Source organism: Phaethon aethereus (genome assembly GCF_964289735.1).
Source record: "Phaethon aethereus genome assembly, chromosome: 3".
Classification (NCBI taxonomy): Eukaryota; Metazoa; Chordata; class Aves; order Phaethontiformes; family Phaethontidae; genus Phaethon; species Phaethon aethereus.
Genome location: NC_138576.1, coordinates 77551465 through 77575004, shown reverse-complemented (window position 1 = coordinate 77575004; position 23540 = coordinate 77551465). Strand labels below are relative to the sequence as shown.

The 23540-nt window shown below is 38.2% G+C and overlaps 1 protein-coding gene across 1 annotated transcript in view; it reads left to right on the top strand.

Annotated features, from left to right (window-relative positions):
* PRKN (parkin RBR E3 ubiquitin protein ligase) overlaps window positions 1-23540 on the top strand; it is a gene marked incomplete at both ends in the record, with an annotated part of 525235 nt that overhangs the window by 221355 nt on the left and 280340 nt on the right. The window contains one exon of the mRNA XM_081998560.1: window positions 14310-14446. Within this exon, the coding sequence (XP_081854686.1) occupies window positions 14310-14446 (137 nt within the window). The remainder of the gene's footprint in view (window positions 1-14309; window positions 14447-23540) is intronic.

Below are 23540 nucleotides of genomic sequence, written 5' to 3'. Positions count from 1 at the left end.
CATTGGATTAAATGGCTAGGGATGAGTTTCTGAAGCTTTTCAGGTGGCCCATTTTCCCAATTCAAAGTATTTTTGTAGTAGGCCTCCTTTTGTGTTATCTTAAAAATCTGCACTGCTGTTACCTGTGAGACACAACTTCGAATGTATTGGCCTCCTAAAAGTGTTCCATTAATTTTCTTTGCATTTTAATTGAGGCAACATTTTTTCTACACTTTTCCCATTGTTCAGATTGTGACCTCTCTCAGGATCATGACCCATTGTCTGAGAAACACTGCAAGAGAGTTGCAAGTATCTGGTTTGCCACAAAATTTTGATTTCCCACTGGTTTTACAGTTGACCAATTTTCTGTCCTCACTGTGTAGTCAGTTCTGATTGATGCAGAACTAAGCAAGACTAAAATTAGGCCCCATCCTCTAAGTACAGATAAGAATCTTGACAAGGTTGCTGAAGCTCTTTACCTTTCAAAGTACATAACAAAAGTCTGCCATGCAATTCACAGCATGTGCGAGATGTTGAAGGTCATGTGGGCACGTGTGGCTTTTAAAGAACTGCAGCCTCACTCTCCTTCCTGGGGCATGTGCATTTAAAGCGTAACCAACCCCATCATCCAACTATTAGGTAAATGAAAGGTCTTATTTCATCATATAACTTCTCAAATATTGAATATTAAAAGGTCAAAAGTTTCTTGGTAGTTAATTGAACATAAAATTAAGATGTGAATAATGCTAAGAATAAATCCTTTGGCAATGTACAGCATGCTGTGTTTATCATAAATGATTCTATACTTGTGTTTCTAGAAATTGGAGTTGTACAGAAAATACAGAATGCAGAATCAGACTAATAAGAAAAATGTAATGTAGCATCACTTTCATGGAAGGGTTATTCTCTTTTGTGGAACTAGATTCTTGGTACCACAGGAACCCAGGGTGACCAAGCTGGCCTTGATTTGGAAACGATAGTTGAGAGAGGTGTTGGAGGAATCTCAAGGAGAGAGAAAAACAAAGTAGTAGGGAAATAATTTTGGAGGAAAAGGAGTTACTGCAGGGAGTGCTCAAAGAACTAGCTGCTGAAAGCATTGTATCTGTCAACAGAAGATGCAGGAAAATATCTTTTTAAAAGAAAATAGCTACAAATACATGAAACAACCAAGTAGCTAGCCCTATTTTTAGATCTCTGGAATGCCTGTGCAAAGTAGAATAGGTAGCTGTACAGACACAGAAGGAGGAGTGAAGACTGAAACTGTGTCTGGGGGCATGCAAACAAAATTCCTTGTGCTTTATGGAGATATATATATATATTTAATTGTGGAGTTCATGATTATGTATTTGTGGTTCTCTTCTCTTTCACAAGTAGTTGATGTTAGGAAAATCAGAACGCCTCAGCAGAGGTCAGGGATTTTTTTTCTGTTGTCAGCTGACATGTCAAGGTGGTTCTTTTAGCTGTTATGTTCACAGAGAGCGGGACACAGATATTTCTACACTTCTGTCACTTCATGTTTAACTTTAAAAGGAATATGTGAAGCAGAATTGGAAGATATGTAAGCAGCTGACATGTCATGTGCGCTTGGAAATGTGTCCTGAATACTAACAGTGTTGCTTCTAATCCGATAAACTTCACCCCTTGTAACAAGGCTGTCTGTAGTGAGGCCAACCTTCAAATAAAAAGGTCCTTTGCGCAAGTACGCTGAAACGGTGTGTAGGCACTCTTTACAAAACCTTGCTGCTCCAGCACTCAGCTGAGCACGTGTGGTGATTCGGAGTGCCAGGATGCTGCTGGGTGTCTGATGCCACAAGACAAGGAAACGTCATCGACTTCTCACACTTCACCAAAGCAGGCTGGGGTTCATGGGCTGCTCCCTTCTATAGCTCGTGTTTAGAAACAGAAGGCAAACCTAGTGAATCACGCACGGCTGAACAGATCACTGTCAGGCTAGCTAATGTAAGAGAGAATGGGCAACATAATTGGTCCGTTACATAATTGGGAACGTGTGAGCCACTGTTGGTAAGAATTGGCCTGAACCTTCTTTCGGGGATCAGTTGTGCTCGCAGGGTTTGGCAGTTTCTCGAAGAGCTTTGTATTGAATCCATACACTTGGATTGCTGAGTATTCCTAGTAGCTGTCATTTCAAGGTTTATATTTGTTTTTGTTTGTTTGGGGTTTTTTTCCCTTTTCCTTCCCAGTCTGCGCATTGCCAGGGGAATATGAAGTTGCCACAAAGGAGGTGGAGTCAGATCCAGCACCTGTGCAGCCGAAGATGTAACTGCTAGGAAGCCCAGCATAGTTAGTAGCATGAGCATCCTAAAAATGGTGCCTTATTGCACTTCCAGCTTTAACTTGGCTGATGAACTTTTGTTCTCTCTGGTTCTGAACTCTAAATCAGGTCAGGTCAAGTATAGCAGTGAGGTTCACTGGCCTTAACCAGTCCCCCAAACGCCTGAATAAATAGTATGAGCAAGATGTTGATCATCGTATTTGGGGTGGAGGGGGAAAGGTACTATTTTGACAGACAAGGAAATTCTGGTAAAACTTTTATCAGTTAATTTTATTTCAGAACTGAACTTTCTGTCTTCCTCCACTTAAAATACAAAGATGTCCCATGAATGCTAAAGCAGGAACTTTTACAGGTAAAATTAAGCAGATGTACAGGTGCAAACATGTTTTCTGGATGCAGCTGCTGTGCAATTAAACTTTTTAGATGTGATTGAAACACCCAATATGCCCTTGTCAATTTATGGTATTATTTTTCACATTAAATTATATTTTTGTAGTTATTCAAAAAAGTGTAAGGCCAAATTTTGATCAGCTGAAGTCAATGACGTTTTAGCTATTGATTATAGTGAAAACTGAGTCAGGCCTAGGAAAGAAGTGTTAGTCATTTTGGTAACTTCCCTGCTAGTGTCCTGTGTAGTTTTTCATTGCTGTGATATTAGTTGCTCCTTTGCAGACTGCAACCAAACACATTTCTGTAGTATCTTCAGAGAAGCAACACCCAGATTCCTACCAGATTCAGTCATTGCTGTCATGCAAACCAAAGCGTATGCTGTGTCCCGCTGTATAGAAATAAACGGGGCTGAGCTCGATATAGCACTTTCTCTTGAAGAGAGCATAAATCCTATATATGAACTACTTTCAAAGGCATGAAATGACTCTGAGAGCAGGATGTATGACTTCAGACAAGTTTCTACTCCTACTAGCTCTACTTGTTAACATAATTTGCTCAACTGCATTTTCTGTGTGGCCTCCATTTCTCATCACTGAATTTCAAGGCTTCATTAATACCAGAAAAGTTTCAGTCTTCATGAGACTAGAATTTGGCAGAAAAATCATATACGTGCTAGAAAACAGGTGAATTACAATTATTTAAAAATTAAATGTCAAACATCCATTGGCATTTCCTTTCCAAGTATTGTTACATGTAAACTTGATAATAGTGTAATTGAATAATGTTTTACATGTGAGTCATAACTTAGGATATGGAAGTTAATATCCCGTAGAAGTTCTTGCAGTCCATTCTGTGAACGGAGCCTTATACTGTGTGGCATTTTAGATTTTTTTGAAACAGAATAAAGTGAGACTCCCTAATTTAAAAAGATCTTTTTCTTTAGCATAACTATGGGTTTTCTATCTGAAGATAATGCAGTGCAGAGATTTGAGACCGGGAACCTGCATTTTTGTATTCCAGTTTTTCCTTATTTTATCTGACAGAATCTACAGGCTACAGCCTATCTCATGTACTTTTCTCATGATTACTAACATCCTAAAAAAAGATTTATTTTTACCATGCACAATCTTAATCTCAGAGATTATTTCTACATAGCATCTAAATTAAAAACTAAAATCCGATCAAGCCATTCCCCTATGTCCGGAGGAGGGGGGAGAGGCAGGGTTTGAAAGAAAGTAGGTGCATGCCCTCTTTTAAATAACACTAATTTTAAAAACCTTTTGGGTGTAAAATCTTTAAGTAAAACTTTAAAACAAGTTTTAAGGATAAAAAATATAGCTGAAGTATAGTTTTCATAAATAATATTTCAACTGATTAGAAAAAGTAAAATAGTTTGAATGTTTCACTTAAAAGCAAAAGTTAGGGATTGATGAAAGATCTAATTTCCCATGACCATTGGTAAATACCATTTTAAATAAGGACGGCTTGCTATTTATTTCAGGTGCTGTTCTATAATTTGAAACAGAGAAAATGCAGGAGTTTCAGAAACATTTATTTTGGGAAATGTTTGTCATTTTGTCCTACATTTTTATTAAGTGATTCTCATTTGTTTGTTTGTTTTGTCAACATGTTTTGAGAAATAATGTATCTCTCTCTGTTCCCTGAACAAAAGAAGGAGCAGGAAGGGTTTTGTCACAGAGTCTCAATGTATTCCTTGGGCACATTTTAGCGGTGTACAGATTCTTAGGGCTGAGACAGCTCTTAGACCCACTGTACAAATATACTCTTTGGCATTGTAATGGCAAATCCACCATTTGTAATGAAAGATTTCTTAATATAGTTTATGGTTTGATCTGTGGATGAATATAGATGGACCATGAAGCTAAGTAATGATGTTATCCATGATGATTGCAAGGCATGTCCTGGATATTATTTCACATGTTAAATAAGTTGGATTACATTAAAGTGTTGTTTTGCTTGTTTTCCATTCTGTCCCCTTGTTCTTTTTACTCCTTTTTTTCCTGTTAGCTAGACTGTAATCCAGACTATAGCTCATATGCAGTAAGTATGGCCTGTTGAGGGAGTTGTCAAAAGGAAATTGAAGGCAGAGGAACACTTACCTTAGTAAATGCCTGTTAATATTTCTGAACTTATTTGTCTTAGTTTTTCTCAGAAATTACTGGATTACATATCAAGTTTCTACCCATAGCCTGTCTTCTCTCCTGAGGCCGGGTTACTTCCTCTAACAGGGGGTATAACAGAAGAGTGAGTATGAATAGTCTCTGTGGGGATGATCTCTGTGTTCTGGGAAAGCTGTAAATAAATATGAGAAGTCAAAACTATTCATTAGTGCTGACAATTATGGCTGTTACATCCCCTCCGAGAAAGTTGCAGAATATGCTTGCTGTGTCCTTCTCTTTGAGCAAATGTTCAGTGAGGACAAGGAGGGAGTAAGATCAAAAATCCATACTCCATTCCCTCCCCATGTGTCAGTCCACATAACTAGCTAAGTGTGAGGTGGGAAGTAAACTACTTTGTCAAAACACGGGAAAGGTCGGCAAAAATTAAGAATTAGTGAGTGTTCCTAAGATAAATGCATGCCCTTTTGTGCACATTCTTTTTCCAGTAAGTGTCTTCATATAAGTCCTGTGACATTTATATTAATAGTATATCACTATATAATTAACTAAAAACCTGGTCTGCTTGAAGAATGGAGGAAATGGCCACCACAGATTTTTTTCTTGCAATATGTCTTCTTTCAGAAGTCAGTCCATGTTAGCCTCACAAAGAGCTTCCACAGGATTGTCAGAGATTATATCCTAAAGCAATACTGTGAATACCCTTGCTTCCATTCCTACAATATTCAGTAAATTTAGAAGAGGTGTAAATGTCACATGTGCCCATTTGTTATTGTCTTTCACTGTACTCCACGCATCATTTGGGTATCAAGATCTGGAATTGAATGGTCCTATAGAAACGCAAAGTTATATTTGTATGAATGTCAGTTTTTCTAAGTGTTACACAGATTATTAGGTCAGGTAGATAAGTGGGACAAAATTTTTCATGAATACTCCTGTACAAAGAGCGGTACCTGAGTCCTAATACATACTGTAATTCCTCAAAAGAACAGGCACAAAGAGGACCAGCCCCCTTCCAAGCAGGCAATACAAAACTAGTGAAAATGTGTACTGAGTTTAAACCAGAAAGAGGCACATAAAATTAAATTGAACTTCCAGAATCCTCTTTTGAGTTGTGTTTAATTTCTGTAAATCTTTAGAATTTTTTGCAAATATTTTTGGCCCAGTTACAAATTCAGAATTGATACTTCCCAAACTTTGTAATAATTTGTCTGTTTCTTACTATTTAATTTTTGTGGGATTTGGGTGGGTTTTTTCTGGTTGGAGAGTTGATTCCATTTACTCTTCTATGTGATGGAAGTTGACATGTAGGGAAAAAGGTGGAGGCGGGAAATTAATAAATCTAAACATAGAGCTGTGTGCATGTTGGGCATTTAAATTCCACACTTGTTCTTGTGACAAGGGCCATAACAAGATCAGAAAAAAATCACAATATGAATATCTTATGAGAGTGGTTGTAAGCAGTATAGAAAAACAACATAAACAAGCCTTTCTCACTGCTAGTACAATTTTCTTGTGGATGTTGCAAACAATTTTTTTTAGACTGTTAAGGGGAATTAACTGCTTTGTACACTTAAAATCTACCAAGTCAGAATGCGTTCAATGAGACTTGCTAGCCCAAGGCTTGTTCTTCCTTTTGAGCAGAGGTGCTGATGTAAAAAGTGTTCTCAGATAACTGCACCTTGACGTTTATGCTAAAGTATTTGCCTTGAGGAGGAAAGGGTAAAATATTATCTGTAAATTATAATGATAGTGAGGAGTTGAAAAAAGTGGTTTCCTATAAGGAAATCTCTTTATTATAACAATAACTTGAGGGTGTTTTTGTTTATAAGATAATAATCGTATCTTTGGTTGAGACTGAAGACTCATTTAATGGCAAGCGCCCTCAAGTTATTGTTTGGATGAACATATAAATTGAATGTTCATATTTGAAAAGAAAGATGAGAAAAAGCATAAAACATATGTTAAGGTGGTGAAAGATAATTCTCTAGGAGCAAATGCGCTTAATATATCACTTCTACCTCCTGCTCCCTTTTACATGTTTCTTTCCTCTCTCCCTTCACCCTTCCCTACCTTGCCTTGTTTTCCAGTCGTCTTTTATTCTATATATATTAAGAGACACAACCTTAAAGTTCATGCACCAAGGTGTGTTTTCAAAGCTAACTGGAAGGGAGTAACTGAAATTTAACAGTGGAAGCATGCTGTATCCAAGAGTCCTAGTCCTTCCTGGAGTCCCAGGGAATGAAGAAGATAATGTGACAGCATCCCTTAAGATGATATGCAATATTCTTTTCCTCCTGTGTCTTTCCAGGGATTTCAGCATCCACAAGAAAGCAAAAAGAGGTCATAATTCCCTCTTGTCTTTCATGTTGGGAAACTTTTCTTCTATCTAATATATTTACAGAAAACATAATTTTCACAGGCTATTTCAAAAGGTTTGTTTTTGGGAATAAAGATGTGAATCTAAAAGTAAGAAAACAGAATAATTCAGTAAGCTTTGGTATTAGAAGGGTCCCAGAATAAAGGTCTTCTAACATAAATCTGTACTATTAAACTCTCTTAGTTTTTAAAGCAAGGTGGCCACAGGCAGATTGCTGTTGCCTGTTGAAGACAGCACATGGTAACCCCTGGTCTATGCCCAGGAACTGTTTGGGACTTTGCTATTTGGCAAGCCTAAAACCATGCCAGAGCCTATTCTAGCAATTTAACAGTATAGACAGTTGCATTCCAGTGACATAAGAACATTTGCTGACAATGTTAATTTTACTAGCATAGATGTAGGGAGTAAGACTAAATAAGGTTTAAATCCTTGGAAGAAATCAATGGGATCCTCAGCAACCGATCAGGGGAATAAGAGACCAGTAGGGTACAAAGGCATTTTGACATTTTTTATTTATTCATCTTTAATTACTGGATCACATGGTGCTACTTGTACAGGTGGAGTTAGCCCTTCCTCCTCTTACCATGACATCCCACCGTTCTCTCAACTCCCAACCTTGCGGATTTATTTATTTATTTATTTTTCCGAAGACCAAACTAGGCTGATTTCTGCCTGTATGTCTCTAGTCTGTCAAGGTCAAGTATGTCTCATCAGAAAGTTAGGAGCCTGTGAAAGGGAGGCTTTTTGGGCAAAATGGAGTGCATGGCTGGCGAGGGCTGCCCGCGATGTGCAGTTTTGCCTGTGCTGCTGAAGGCTGGGTGCTGCCGCAGGGGAGAGGAAAGTCTGCTGTGAGCCAGCTTAAATCCTGGGGAGGGTGGAAGCACTTGTACCTTTGTACTGAGGGTAAGTGACGTAGGCTCTCGGAGGTCATTGCGTGCAAAAGAACCAGTACGGAGGAATCGTTTCACAGTAAGCTGGTGCTCATCAGCAAGCTACAAAGTTTCTGAGTTAACCTTTAAGGAGGCTGCTCTGCCATTCCTGCAGTGACGCTTATGGTCTTACTTCTGGTGTGTTACTGAGCGCAGTTGCATACATGTGTGAAAAATCATGGTGAACCCGATGCCAGGGCAGTCCTTGAGCTCCCAGGGGATCGCTGGGAGGAATAGAGATCAATATCCAAGGGTCCCTGAGCTCTGAAGAACCACATCCATGCAAAATCCTCCCTGCTCTGTGAAAAGCAAAGACATTGCACACTTACACTGTCCCGTTGGTTGTTCTCATATTTCCACTGTCAGGTGGCATCAGGGCTTGGGTTAGGGCATCTTATGAGCCGCTTCCTTTGTTCATGTGTGTCATATTTTGCTTCCATTACTGAGGTCTTTTCCGTTTCTCTCCAGTAGAGAATTAATGATGTTTTAAAAGCACAGGTGAAGGAGAAGGAGCAGGTTCTACTGATCTCCTTTCAAAGCTTGACTGATTTATCAGTTATTTGCTGTGCAGAGGAGTGCTGTAGACAGCTAGTCTGATAATCTGATTACGGGAAAAGTTTATTCTGCAGCCTAATCACTGTCCATTTCTTGGTATCATAAGATTCAGCTGTTACTGCCAAGGGTGGCTTTTGTGTCTGAACACGGAGCTCAGACAGGGCATGTGCGAGCAAGCAGGCACAGCACATGTTTAATGCTGGGTACTAACATGAATGTACCAGTACACGTAACACAGAATTCCCTTGCCTGTGTCCTTGGGAGGCAGTTGCCGTTGCCTGCCTTAGCGATCACAGATTTTACAGGCGATAGCATGTGTCACTTCCAGAGCATGAAAAACACCTTAACAGAATTAACAGGAGCATTGCTGGAAGGAGCACTTGCCATCCTGTGCACTGATTTTAAGTGTGCCTGTTCTTCCCTCTTATGTTCTGGTTTATTACTGTCAGGCTGTTCCTGGGTTCTGGCCTCTTGGCACTACTTTCCAATAGAAATAAGAAACATGAAAGCACATTTTTAGGGGAAAACATGTAACAGAGGAGAAAATAGGTCAGATTTCACTTGCCAATGCCCCTTTAAGTTAACAGCTGTGGGTCAGAATACATTTTTATACAGAAGCACAGCCAAAAAATTTAAGCTCGCACAGTGATGTCTCACACTGTTCAAAACCTTCACTTTATGACCTTTGATGCATTGTGTGGCAAGTGATCAAAGACACAAAACCAGAATTTTTTTGGTGGTTTTAGCGGATTTAATATGTCAGTTTTCTAAGAATACTGTACTTATATATACTGGTTGTTTTTTTAATCGGCACAGTGTATGTAAATATTTATTTTCATCCCTTAGGAAGGGGAAAGCAGGGATGTACTTTTTGTGGGTTCCTAAAAGTCCATGAAAGATGGGTTCTTGACTGCAAAGTCATATCAGTAACATTTCTTTCTAAGGAATTTATCGTTGTTTCTTTTCTCATGTAAGGTCTTGATACCCACTTCAAATACCTATCCTTATCTAAATATTTAGGGGCCTGCATTGTTGCTTACAGGTTGTCTCCAATTGCTAGGTCACTGTTTCTATAAATCTATAAAAGCATATTGCTCATTAAAAGGCAGGATTTGTTGCTATACTTTTCCTCCAAACGGCATCAGTTCTAAACTAGAAATCGCTGTGGTAATTTTTCTATATTTTGTATATTTATATTTTATATAAATAGTAGCATCTTTCTAATGGAATTTAATAATCTAACTGGAAGTACTTGGAAGTATTTTCATGGTAAGAAAGCCATGCGCTTAAAGCATCATAAATAGGCAATTCTTTCAATAGTTTTGAATAAGTGGACTGTATGCAATAGGAAAACCAGATATGGCACCAGCTTTGTATGAATTAGAAGATTGTACTCGTCCTACATACAGTTCTGTGAGGAAGCCATGTGATGGATGGATAATTTGGCCTATTTAGGCATTGTAATTTTGTTCTGCTGCAAGGGTAAAGCCAAAACCAATTGAGTGCTGCTCAAAGACAATATTTCTGTTTAATTACTTTGATTGCTTATGAAGTAGGAGACTGCCTGTACTATGTCACAAAAGTTTATATTTTTCATAATTTATTTTTTTTTACACATTTTATTCAGTGATTCAGCTTTTCGTGAATGGTGCGTATCGATCTGACCTGTACGTTAACAAAGATTCATTTTGGAATGACATAGAGATCCATTTATAAATTAAATTATTTCATGGTACTTATATAGAAAGCTTTTTGAAATACAGGAAGACTGCCAACATGGAAAAATGTATTAGAAATGCAAAAGTGTGTTATGATAAATATAGCACTCATAGGTGGGGTTAAAGGCTGTGATAAAGCTGTGTGCATTCAGATTTATTTACTGCACAGAAATGAATCCCAAATGGCTATTTTTGCTTCACTGACTGGAATCCCAGCAAGGCAGCCTTACAGACATCTGCTAAGGTTTATTATTATTATTTGGTTAAGATTTTGAGATTGAGGTGAGAAAAATCCAACTGTCACCTAGAAATGACCTTGAGGGGGTTTCACAGATTTGTCCAACATGTTTTTCACAAATTTCTACAGGCTTAGATATATTCCTTGCTTCAAAGTGCTTCAGACCGTGGCTACTCACATTTTCTAAAAAATAATGGACTGATATTTGTGGTGTGCTGTTTAACCTTTACTCAGTCAAGCTTTTTTCAAAATATGAGTGATAAAGACCAAGCAAGGGACAAATTGCCCCATATTTTTCTTCAGTAGGCATTGAAATATATATCAGTTAATCCACTGTTATGTCTACAAATAATTCCTTATGCTAAGTAGCTTCTCACATTCATAGCCATTGGACTCACTCTCAGTACATTAATAACCGTCATGAGATTTTGGGATAGACTAGAACAATTTATTTCCCAGTGGGCTTCTTATCTAAACAAGATCAAGTCTTTATATCTTTATTTAGCCAGTATGCTGTTGTACTCTATCTGAGAGTTATCTGTGTCTTGCTACTTCTCAGTTAGGAGAAGGAGGAAAGAGCGTACAGACCAGATAGCGCTTCCAACTGTGCTGCTGTGTTCCACAATCCGACAATACTAACATGAAGCAGAAACATTTAGGTTCTCCTTTCTTTTTCATTTAAGTAAATGCATGCTGATAAAATTCTAATGAAAAGGAATCAGAGCACAGGAGCGAGTGACTTACTATGGAAATTTTCTGTGATGCATTGTAATGTTGGATTTTCAATTTTTAAAAGTGGTTACATTCCTAATTGGCGAACAAAAAGGACCAATTCATCCGTTGCTGTGAGGAACATTTTTCTTCTATATTATTCTCATGAAGCCTCTAATTCAGCCAAACACATTATGTAAATGGAACCTATGAAATGCCTTCTAAAATATACATCAGATTTACATTACTAGACTGTTATGTTAGACTGTGCAAGGGCCCTTGTTACACTATGTGGCAAATTTTTTTACTTTCATAATACTCCTTTCTAAAATAAATTGTGCTTGGTTCAAGCAAGGCTTCTATTAATAACTCTTTGGGTTATCCTAAATGAGTATTTACTAGCTTCATCCAGGCATTATGAACCTAATCTCTACATCTTTGTCTTTACTGATCGCAGGAACAAAATTTTTATATCCCTCTTAAACTAGAAGTGCTTTCTTTTGATGCAAAATCTGCAAATGTTGGAATGCAGTGACTGTTTCGATGCCAAATGAATTTGAATAAATCTGCGCTGCATACAGATTGAGTTTCTCAGAGCCTTACAACACAGATACTCTGGGCTGCAAAATTAGTGGACAGTGTGAAGCGAAGCTTGTGTTTTGTGGCACAGTCAGAACCCAGACTTGTATGTAGCTTGTATGCATTGCGTGCGAGTCTAACAGTGTTAAAAGATAGCGTGTTTTAACATTGCTATTGCTCCCACAGGTGCAGTTTGAGTGTGTACGTATACGGCTCTGCCCCTTCTGGAGAATATAGTTTGATTTCAAACAGTTGAAATACATTAAGAAGCAAAACTGATTATCACAAAATAATTTACATTAGTAATTGTTTGTAGTAGGTCATTTGCATAATGAAGTGCTGTTAGTCTTGGCTGCGCACAGGTTTAGGTGGAAGTGTCAATAACACCATTTTCATTTCTGGCCTGTTTTTTTAAAGATACTCAACTTTTGATGGCCTTTTCTTGTGGATCTCTCCTCACACATAAGTTCTATTTTGTCTTTGAAACAAAGGTCAGAGGGGTGTAAATTTAGATCCAGGGAGCTTCACATGGAACTAAAAAGATACTCAGATACTGAAGCAATAAAAATGAGCAATTAACCCTAAAAGAGAGATACCCATTAAAGCTATAGGAAAAATTTATTATCTCTGCATTTCAGTAAGAAATCTTTGGGGTGTTTTTCTTAAGGTTACATTTGACTGCTGAGCCATGGGGACTTTTGCGCTGTAGGGACAATGTAACTGCTCCTCCAGCTCTCTGTAATGATTTTGGGACCATCCAGAGCTAAAATGATACAGATCAGCTTATCATCTTGCCTAACAGCTGTCTTTTTAAAATTATTATTTGTTACATTCAGAACAGCAAGTGGGCAACTAATAAGGATTAGTAATGGGGAGGTTTTATTTAATTCTGTTTTTAAGCTGCTTTATTCAACAAAATCCTTAAAACACAGAGATTATATTTTTGGAGATACTAACACGCTGCCATGAATTCTATAGTATGTACAACTCTAAAGCATATTTTCATGGAAGATTAAATGCTTATATACAGTATCTGAAGTTATTATTGATTACATTTTGCAGTCATATTCCCATATTGTGGGCTTGGTGATTTACTATTTCAGTGGGTTTTCAAAGCATTGTCTAGCAGGATTTATAGAAGCTATAGCAGTATGGCTAACTCAAATGATTTTATCACAAGTCCTGCTATATTTGATGTATTTTAATACCTTCTTCCTGGAATAGAGTGAATATGTGAGAATTCCTCCTTTTATTTTTAAAAATAATTCTCTTTCCTCCTAGTTTCTAAAAAAAATTTAGACAAAAATCAGACAAATAAAAAGGAGCGAAGTAGTGATTTCAATGGGAATCACTGTTCTTTTCAGATTAATGCATCTATGTCTTTATTTTTCCAATTTTGATACTTGGGGTTGGTAATAGTCCTCAAGGAGAAGAGATAAGCAAGCAGTGTTGTATAACACTCACAGAGCACATACCTTTGTCAAAGGGGTCATAGTCATTATTTTGGAATTCAGGTATGTCCACCAGGAGTTAGTGGAAGTTAACTTACGTTAGAGCAAACCTGTTAGGTTTATCACTGTGTTCCTGCAGTGAAGACACATTTCCTGTGTATATAATATTTCCTGTATTACTCATTTTGTCTCTCACCTCCAGTGTATTGGTCCTAAGCAGGATTTTGGGAGACGCTGCCTCTCCTTGCTGCGGCCACCACTGGAGGGTTTCTGAGTGCAGGCCAGCTCAGGAGTAAAACTGTTTGTCCTCACTTATTCCAAGTGTTTCCCCTCTGCATCTCCACAAGCAGTATCCTGACAAGCTTGGGATGCTCATATTTAGTTGTCTCCATGTAGGTGTCGGGGGCGGGGGTGTGTCTGAGCTCCTGTAATGGTCTGTGGAGATTTAGTCCATACAGACAATGGAGCCAGTGATTCAGCTCACCCTAATGCAGATACCTGGAGGTTGATCCGCTCCAGCCTCCACTGAGTGTATTGACTGTGGTGGGAATCCCTCCCTTAGCATGTCCTGTTTAGCTTTCCGAGCTGTTCACATTTCTATTTAATCCTACCTACCACCATTTGATGTTTTACCATATGTGATCTTTCCTCATCTCATATAAAGGATTTCTGTTACTAAAGCACTTTTCTTGCTTTAGGTTCCAGTTTTCAGTAAAGTTTCAACTTTCAGCAAAAACTTACTTCCCTTTCCTCGCATCTGATTCATGTTAGAAACCATCTCTTTTAAAAAGTTCTGCAATGTGCCAGGGTAAATTCTGGTTTTATGTACGTAATAACCTTGTGTACTACTAAAGAAAAATTATGATAAAATTAGAAGTTTGAGACAAAGCTTTTTGTGGAGTTCGATCTGGTCCTTGTTCATCATTTTCACTGTTTTGTTTTTAACAGGAGTCCTGTGCTTGTGTTCCAGTGCGTGCATCGCCATGTCATTTGCCTAGACTGTTTCCATTTGTACTGTGTGACTATGCTGAATGACCGTCAGTTCGTCCATGACCCAGAGCTTGGCTATTCCCTCCCTTGCGTAGGTACGTTTTAGCTGGTTTTCTTTTAAAAATTTTATATGATTTTGATTTCAGGCCAAGATTATTTTATTTTTTATTACCTATTAGTTTTGAGTATATCTGTGGAATTACACTGTTTTCATAGGAGTTGTTTCATTTCATGGAGAAAATATTTGAATATTGAAGTGGTTCTTGCTGAGCATGTGAACTGGAGAATTGATTGGATTCCAAAGGGCATTTGTTTTAAAAGCAACTGCATCCTTTCTTCACATTAGTATTTTCTAATCATGAGGTGCTAGCAGATGATAGCATTACACTCTGGTTTAAAAAAAAAAAAAAAGCACCTCGACCTTCACATTTCCACTTTCAAATTAAGTAAATTGTTAACTTTCTTGGCCTATCTTCAAGTATGAATAAAAAAAGGACTGCAATAGGAATTTCAAATAGCCTTCCTGTTGATGGAGCTATTGCTGCTAATTGTCACTTCGTTGAATGAAATGTAGGTCACCCTGGGAAGATGGCAGATTATCTGTTTTACCTGAGCAGGAAACAAGGTTTGGCTTAACTAAACAAATGCTTACACTGAATCTGGAAGATGTGTTTTGAGAATTCATTCAGTTACACTGGCATATGGACTGCAAAATTCTGAAAAATTTTGCTGTGAAGAAATATATTAGAATTTATTTTTCCTGTTGCTAAATTTGCGTATGTGCATCTATGTTTGTCACAAGTGCTGTATAGAGGTATGAGAATAATTTTCCAGTGTATTAGAAGCTGCATAGAAGATGGGTTTGCCTAGTTACCTGAGTGGCTGACAAATAAGTTTCAAATCACTAGATGGGAGAAAAATTGTCAAAATTTCTTAGGAGAGTGGCATTTACTTAATGTGAGGATTTGCCTTGAGGATGTTGAAAGTACATACAGTAGTAAGAACCATTTAAAAATATTTATCTTTAATTGCTTCAGGAGTGATCTAGCAAGGGTCATCAGTTCATGCTTCACTAGAATTCGTGTTTATGTGCTGTCTCACCAGGTTTCATTTTACTTCCCCCCCAAAATTTGCTCTGCCACTGCATTTATACACTGATGTCATACGGCACAAAACACTTTTTAATGTTGCGTAAGAAAACCTGTCATGAGGAACCTAACAGGAACTTTATACCCACTGCTCTTTCCTTGACCTTGACATTACTGTTGTACTGTATGGTCAGTCTGTACTCTCAGCCTCTGTCCTTGCTTCTCCAAAAGTTAATCCATTTTGTGCTTCCACACAAATTAATCAGCTACTTGAGATGAATCAATCCTTTTCCCCCCTCGTTTAATCAGTTCTCTTCCCTGTTCTCCTGTTATCTCCTTAGGTTAATCACTTATCCCGGGGTACAGCAGGCAACTGATCTTTCTCCTTTCTTGTGGGCCTCCTCGCAGCTGTGGCTAGTGCCGCAGAGCTTCCTCCAGGTCAGGCTGTTATGTGAAACTAATGGCCTTTCCACCTCTTCTGTCTGTAAGCCCATGGCTAGTCATGCTGCACAAAACTTGTGTTAGGATTTTCACATGTATCTTGTAACTCTGGTTGGTCAGTTCAGAAATGTTATCTGTCCTTTTTTTCTCAGAGAGGAAACTAAGAAGTTTGCAGAGGTTTTTGCCCCTGGCTGGCGGTAGCAAGCCAGTCTTTTTTTCTCTTCAATGTGTTGAAGTTGAATGCTATGGGAATTGAGTGGTAGAAGCAGAGTAGGGATGGGATGAGAAGAAAATGGAAGAAGACAGAGCTGAACTGCTCAGGGATGAGATTTCAGTCTTTGAGAGGTGAGGAAGGCGCAGGCTTGGCCTAAGAAAGGGATACTGTGAAGGATGCACAAAGGATGACTGTACTTCTACTGTTCAAGTGAGATAGGGTTCAGCTGTGGGAATGGAAAAGCAGCTATTGCTGCCAATCTATCCTCAGCTGTGTTATACTTTAAGTGTTAAAATAGCTAAATATGGAAATGCTAAAGTATTGCTAATCTTAGTTTCAGAACTCCCCAAATCATTTCAAAATACTATAAAGTAGTACTAATAATAGTACTAGTAATAATAACAATACAGTTGTGACACATTTTCCCTCTGTTCTCCAGTTAGTAAGAAAGTCTCTTGGAAAAAATCCTGTGGAGGTGCTGCCCTGTGCCAGTGGAGCGCACAGTTTAGGTGTGGCGCAGCGCAGTGCTGTGCAGTGCAGAGACTTGAGCTGGAGCCAAATCATGGCGCTGAAGGGAAGGAAGTATAGTTGTGTCAGTACAGCGCGTAGGTCAGGCCCTGTGACACCTCTGGTAGGCTGACGAGGACTGACCAGGCAAATACTACTTCAGGACCTGTGCTAGTATCTCTGCACAGTGGTGTGTGGTGCTGTCTAGGCATACCTGCTTGCTCAGAGCCAGCCTGATTATCTCTAAAAAGTATTGACATCATACTGTGTGCCGGCTTGCTTCGTGTTGGAGAGGGTCTCGGTCACAATCTGAGTATTCAGCAGTTCTAACTAATATTCCATCTAAACCTAAAATTGATTGCTACCTCCATCAGTTCTCTTTGTTGTGTTATCAGTTCTCTATCAATAAAAGCATTTGTAAGCATGATCTTTCAGACTGCTTTGCAGGATGAAGAATCGAATCAGTACTGTTGTAATTTCACTGGTTCATTTCTGCAGCTCCCTGAACATGACTTTCCGGTGTGCAAGAAATGTGGTTGTTTCTAGAATTAGGTTATATTTGAATTAGGAACTGATGACTATTTTTTCTCCTTTGAGAAAGTCATGAGACTGAGTTGCATCACACTTGTGAAGAAGAGGAATGCCTGAGTAGCCAACAAATGTTTTTAGCTTCCTTCATAGCTATGGATCCAGCAGCTTTCATCAGCAATGAATTCAATTAAGAAACATTCAGAACAGTATCATGTGATTTTCTTTTCCACTTATGATGGCACTCCTACTGAATAGTGTAAGATTGCATTTTTGCAATCTAAAGTTCACAATCTTCATTTCTGCAACTGCAAGTTGAAGTTTGTATTTACATGTGAGGATGATAAAACACTGTTTGACACAACTTTCTCTAATTACCTCAGTGAAGCCTACAATGAATTCCCCTTGACAAGAATGAATACCATGGGACATACCAAGAAAAGACTTGTCTTTCTTATTGAAGCAATGTTGGTTTTATACATGTTGTCTCTAACAGAGCGTGACTCACAGGAAAAAAGATTAGATCTGAGCTTTATTGAAAGGTTAGATGTTGATTTGAGCCTGCTTCTAAAAGGAATACAAAACAAAGTAATATTTACTGTAATGAGATTTATGTTATGGTAGGAGACCAGGGTGCACAGACATATCAAAATAGTCTGTATTAATACATGTATTTTTAAACATCACAGACTAATGCTGAACATAGAATACTAGTATTCTGAGTTAGGACTTTGTGAAAATTATTTTATTTTTCCATTTTCATGGAAGAACGGGTTTACTTAAAAACTAGCCTATTTCTTCAAGGTATATGTGCACACATTGCCCTAGAACTGTACAGGAGGGTTTGGTTTTGTAATTAAGCCTATTTAAATTGTTTGCACTTCCAATTAGTTCTGTTCATTCTAGTGTTTTTCAAAAATAGAGATAACATAATGAACATAGCCTGCAGTTTCCATTAACATTTGACTCACTGTTCCCAATTTTTATCAAGGGAATGTACCAACATAGCAAGTTTTTTATATCTTTTATTGAATCAATCTAGAGGTGAAAGCACAACACACACTACAGAATAAAAATAAACAGCAGCTGCTACAGCGAAGGGTCACTGTGACAGACGAGATCAGTGTTATCACATCTGTATGATAACTTGAGCTAGAAAGGACCTAGGGATTTCAGATAAATAGTGCTTCTCAAGTAGGTTTAATTTCTTGCTTCCTGGCACAGATATACCAGAAGATGCATTTTGTCATTGCGTGCAGGTATTTTGTGTGGTTACATCCTTGCTTTTCTTTGGTTTCTTTGATGTGTCCTAATTAAGCAGGAGGCAGTATGTGTTCAGAAGGCGGCTATCGTCTTGGCTGATGAGCTATGATATAGCACCTTGATAATGCCATAGCTTCACTTTGTTCCGACACAAAATGTGTCATTGCTGTGATTTTTGGAAGAACAACATTAATTCCTCAGTGCTTAGCTGCTAACCTCGTGCCAGGCAGCGCTCCTCCAGCTGAGAACAGCCAGCATTGAGGACCGGAGCTCCGAGCACGGTAGCTGGGGCGTTGACAGCATGAGCTGTTCAGAGTAGTGTGGCAGCAGCCCCACGGTTCAAACCCACGGTATCAGCTCAGAGCAAGGACTTACAGACAGGAACTGGCTGGATTTCATTGGTCATTAAAATAAAAAAGTAAACATTACAGATTATACCCTCTCTGCCCTTGCTAAATGGCAACAAAAATCTATCCCATTTCTCTGTATGGTGTCTTGTATTAATGAGGCTTCATGCATAGAAATTTCCATGAGTGGTGACCTCCAAGTATCTTTGAAATAATTAATAAGGTGCTTAGAGGGACAGATTTGCATATGCATGACAGATCATTTATGGTTATTTAGTTACTGTGCAGAGCAAAGAATCTCATAGCATTACCTCAAAGCAGAAATTGTATACAAATATACAATGTATTACCTCATTTAAACACACGCTCTTCCTATGAACACCGTTTCCTTTTTGAAGTAGCGTTACAGTGTTATGGGTCTTGGTCCCCAGGGTAAGATAAACTTCCACAGATCTTTGGTAGAAGAAAAGTTGGTGAGGCCAAGGAAAGGCAAGGTTTTACACTGCTGTAGGCACTTTGCAAAAATGTCTTTGCATCAGTTTATTTCTTATGAGTAATCATATGCATGATGTACTTTAAAGGAATCCGGATAAAAGACGCAGTTCTCCTGACGACTGTAAAACACAATTGTATCTGGAAGTAATCTGATTTTACCACACGGATATGTAAATAGAAATTACCACCAGTTTGTGTATGGAACTGCTAATAAAAAAGACTAAAGCTTTAAAATATAATAAATTGCCTTAAGAGCCATGTTCCATTGAAAGCAAGCTTCTAGGGAACGATTAAGGAGGCATATGTATTAAGATTAAATTTTTTATCCCCATTACATGCTATTTGTATAATAATAGTATGTTCTTATTCCTATGGAGGATGTCAATGCAGTCATGAATCTCTGAATCATCTTTCAAAATCATAGTACCCAAAAGAAAAGGGGAGAATAAATAGGTAGCCAAAGCAAAGTTTGCAAGTAAAAGGGAGGAGGAAAACCATATTTGATTTGATCACTCCAAATACTGTGTTTTATTCTTTTCTGTTATAGACAAAATCTCTATTAAATTTAGGAAGGTTTGTGTGTGCAAGGGGTTTTAAAAGTGAATGTCAGTGATCTATGAATGGAGCCTTCTCAAGAATGTAATGAGGAAGCAGGCATAGTTTAGTGGAGCCTAAAATGGAAGAGTGCACCAGCTGGTACAAGAAATAAGGTTTACCTGGTGTGAAGCCTCTATATGTCAACAGTTTCTGAAATCTGTGTTCTCCAATAACCCTGCTTAAAAATATTTGAAATAACTTAGGAAATCAGAAAATGCAGGAAATGTCAGTGTATTATTAGAGGAAAAAAATAAAAGGGATTGAAAGCACACACATATGCAGCTTTAGGAAGTTCTTCAAAGTGCTCCTTAAGTTTAACATTTTGGGGGGCATTAAATTCTCGACAGCTATAAACTTCTTGTAATTTCTTATTGGTATGAAATACCTGAGCATACAGAAGCAGGTGTAGGAGGCTGGAAAAATGCTTTTTATTTTTTATATATTGTACTTTTTAGAAAAGGTTTTTTCCACTCTGAGGAATTAACAAACAAGCAATTACAGTTTTCAGAGCATTTGTGGTGACAGTTCTAGTTGTATTTTTCTTTTTCCAGCATTGCCTATGACAGGGAAAATGCATGTATGTGACGATGTTATCTATTCATGTTCTTAAAGGGACATATGTGCGTCTTTTGGAAGAGCACTTGGCAATAATTGACTTTTTTTTTCTCTTTCCTGGACTCTTTCTATCATTAATTTCCTATGGCTGAACCGTGCTATCTAGTCTAAAGAGGGGTTGCATGCCCATTAAGCTGCTTCTTTATTGTCCCATATGGGAAGCTGGTTACTCCTCCTGCAGAGGGAATGCAAGGACTGCATTGGTGAAGGATGCCATAGAGGAGGAAACTCTTTTCTTCCTGTCAATCCCAAAAGCAGATTATACAAGCCACTCTAAACATGCATTGGTTTGATGAACAGTGAACCTTAGATCATTTCCCTAAATAAGAATAATTCAGATGTTCAGCCTACTCGTTAATTCTGACTGTATCTTTCCTGTGTATTATGGACAGAATAAGTATTAGGGACTATTTCCCTTCTTCATATTCATGCTATTACAGCTATTTTATTATTCACATTATGGTAGTTTGAACATACGCCATTGACTTAGTTGTATATATTTCTTAGTAAGAGGCAATATCTGTCCCTTTGGGCTTATCATTTGAGTAAGTAAAACATGGGACGAGAAGCAGAGGCAACAAATCACGTAGAGGTTACACAAGAGATCACTGACTGAGTTTGTGACCCAGGTGCAGTCGGCCAGTGATTTTCCCATGAGCATATTGCTTCTTTTTCACCCTAAAGTGTTTTAAAAGTAGATTTCTCTAATTTCCCTTCTTTTAACTTTCTACAAATTCTTGGTCAACATGCTAAGATGAGTAATTATTTTTTTCTATAAGACTGTATGTGCACTGAACAAGTGGCATAGCTTTGTGCTGCACCCTGGAGGAGAGAGCTTTAACAAAAGACTGTCCACTTCTCCTATACATTTTTTAAATTATTTGAAACTTATTAGAGAATACAGCTAGACTGCTTTCTACCCTTGTCTAGCAGGTGAAGCTAACCTGAACTCATGCAAGTAATTACAAGTTTATTCCAACTAGACTTTGACAGAGAAGGGAACCAAAAGTGTATAGATAAACCACATTTCTACTCTCAAGAGTGAATAGAATTTGCAGCAGTTTCCAGAAGAACTTTTTATGGTCTTCCGCATTCTCCTCTCACTATGGGCATAAAATAAACATGAACCATCACTGTGTCAAGTGGTTTTTTGTGTTCCTTTACTAGCAAGAATGCACGAGGCTAGCGCAAAGGACATGGTTAGAAGTCACAACAGCTCCTTCATTTCCATTTTCAATGTTGGCTGAAGTTCAAGCAGCAACATCTGAGGTCTGTTCCCTCAAGTCTTTGCTCAGATTCTGTAGCAGCAGATTACCAACTCCATATCTGAACAGCCTCAAAATCTATAGAACAAACAGAGCTTGATCCCATGGTGTATTTGAGGCAGGCATTGGATTCTTCTCTGTGAACAACTACAGTGAAATCATACCATGTGATCCTTACAAAAAATCTGAGTTGCCATAATTAAATTCAGCATGAGATATCTTACCATAAGTGGGTTTTTGCTTTATCTCTTAACTAGTTCTTCTATTGCAATATATTTCAGTTGTAAATTGTATGGAGATGACAGTGCCCATAGGCTTGCTCTGGTTAGTAATAATGAAGGACAAGAGATAATGAAAAAATATTGCTTAGAAATTCATTTGCTTTATAAGCAACTAGGAATGACCTTTTAAAGCAGACTTTTTGTCCTATAAAATAAGATGTCCAGTGTCAAAGTAAAATAGGCACACTGAAGCACACTGCCATAACTTGTGTTTGGGGGTGTATCTGTCTTTCTTCGTTTCTATGTCCAGCTGAAGTGGAGGTGAATTCTGTCTCAACTGGAGTGAGCGAGAGCTGTGACTTTGTCTTTGGAAATGAAAGGTATTTGTTCTGATAGAAAGTGCTTCTGCCCATATTGGTTTATCTTACAGTAATCACTCAATACGGCTACATGGTTGGCAAGTCACTTTTAAGCTGCTATCCAATTGAGAAAAATCATCACCTAGATGAACAATAAAATCAAGTAATAGAGTCTTGTTAGTCATCAGCTGTATACTCAACTGCTTGAATAAGTTTTTAATTTAAGCTATTTTCTAATTCATCTTACACAAGTGCTATTATAGCAAGTACAACAATTTTGACTGTATCTCCATCTTCTCCAGAAAAACATATTTTTTAAGAAAGAAGGATTCGCTTCTGGACAAGAAACTTTTGCATTCATTCATGGCTGTAAATTCTCTTTGAACCAGGACTAGATTCTGTGGTCACTCGATGGTGCTTAGAAGTCCTGAATGGCTTTGCTTTCTCCTCCCATTCTAGTCTGTGGGCAGTTAATGTTAATGAGGAAGACTCTGGGTGAAAGATGGGGATAATAAAGATAAATAGGAGGTAGGAATAATATACAGGGAATAGCGGGAGGAGGAGTCATGAAGGGAAGGAACTGAGAGAGAAGCAAAAGAGGCAGAGCATTAAGGAGAAGTGTTGGTGACTATTCAAGGAACGAAAGAAAAAAGATCTAAAGAGGGGGTGTGTGTAAAATGAGAAAATAATGCCTCCGGCTTCCCTCACATTTTGGGGAGTTTTTAATTACAGTAGTTCAGTGGTTTATATATGTGGACTGTTCTTCCACAGACTGGAGACACCTGAGTGTTGTCCTAAAATTGTCCAATAGACTGTAGAAGATGCTAAATTTTACTGGAATGTGCTTAAGGTGTTTATCTTGGACTTCTAGAGCAGCACGAGGGGAAGCTGACCTTTCATGCCTGGATAATTAGAGATTTCCTAATGGATCAGTTTTCATCTGAGCAGAGGGTCTCTTTTAGTATAGTGCCATCTCTGAGGTGGGCTGTGCAAGCAGCAGCATTTTTAAGAAATCATTACTGTCTGCTACCTTATATACTCCATAAATAACCTGCTGGGACCAACTGTGGCACATTCAGCATGTGTTTAGTCTCTGAAGCCTGGTGATTAATATTCCCTGAGTCACTTTCTGAGCCTTGGTCTCCCACATGGCAGCATGTAGAGCTGCTGCCACATCACAGAACCAGCTAAGGACATTCCCCTTCAACAAGGAGTTGGCTTTAATTAAATTTCTGTGTCTGGAAAGTGA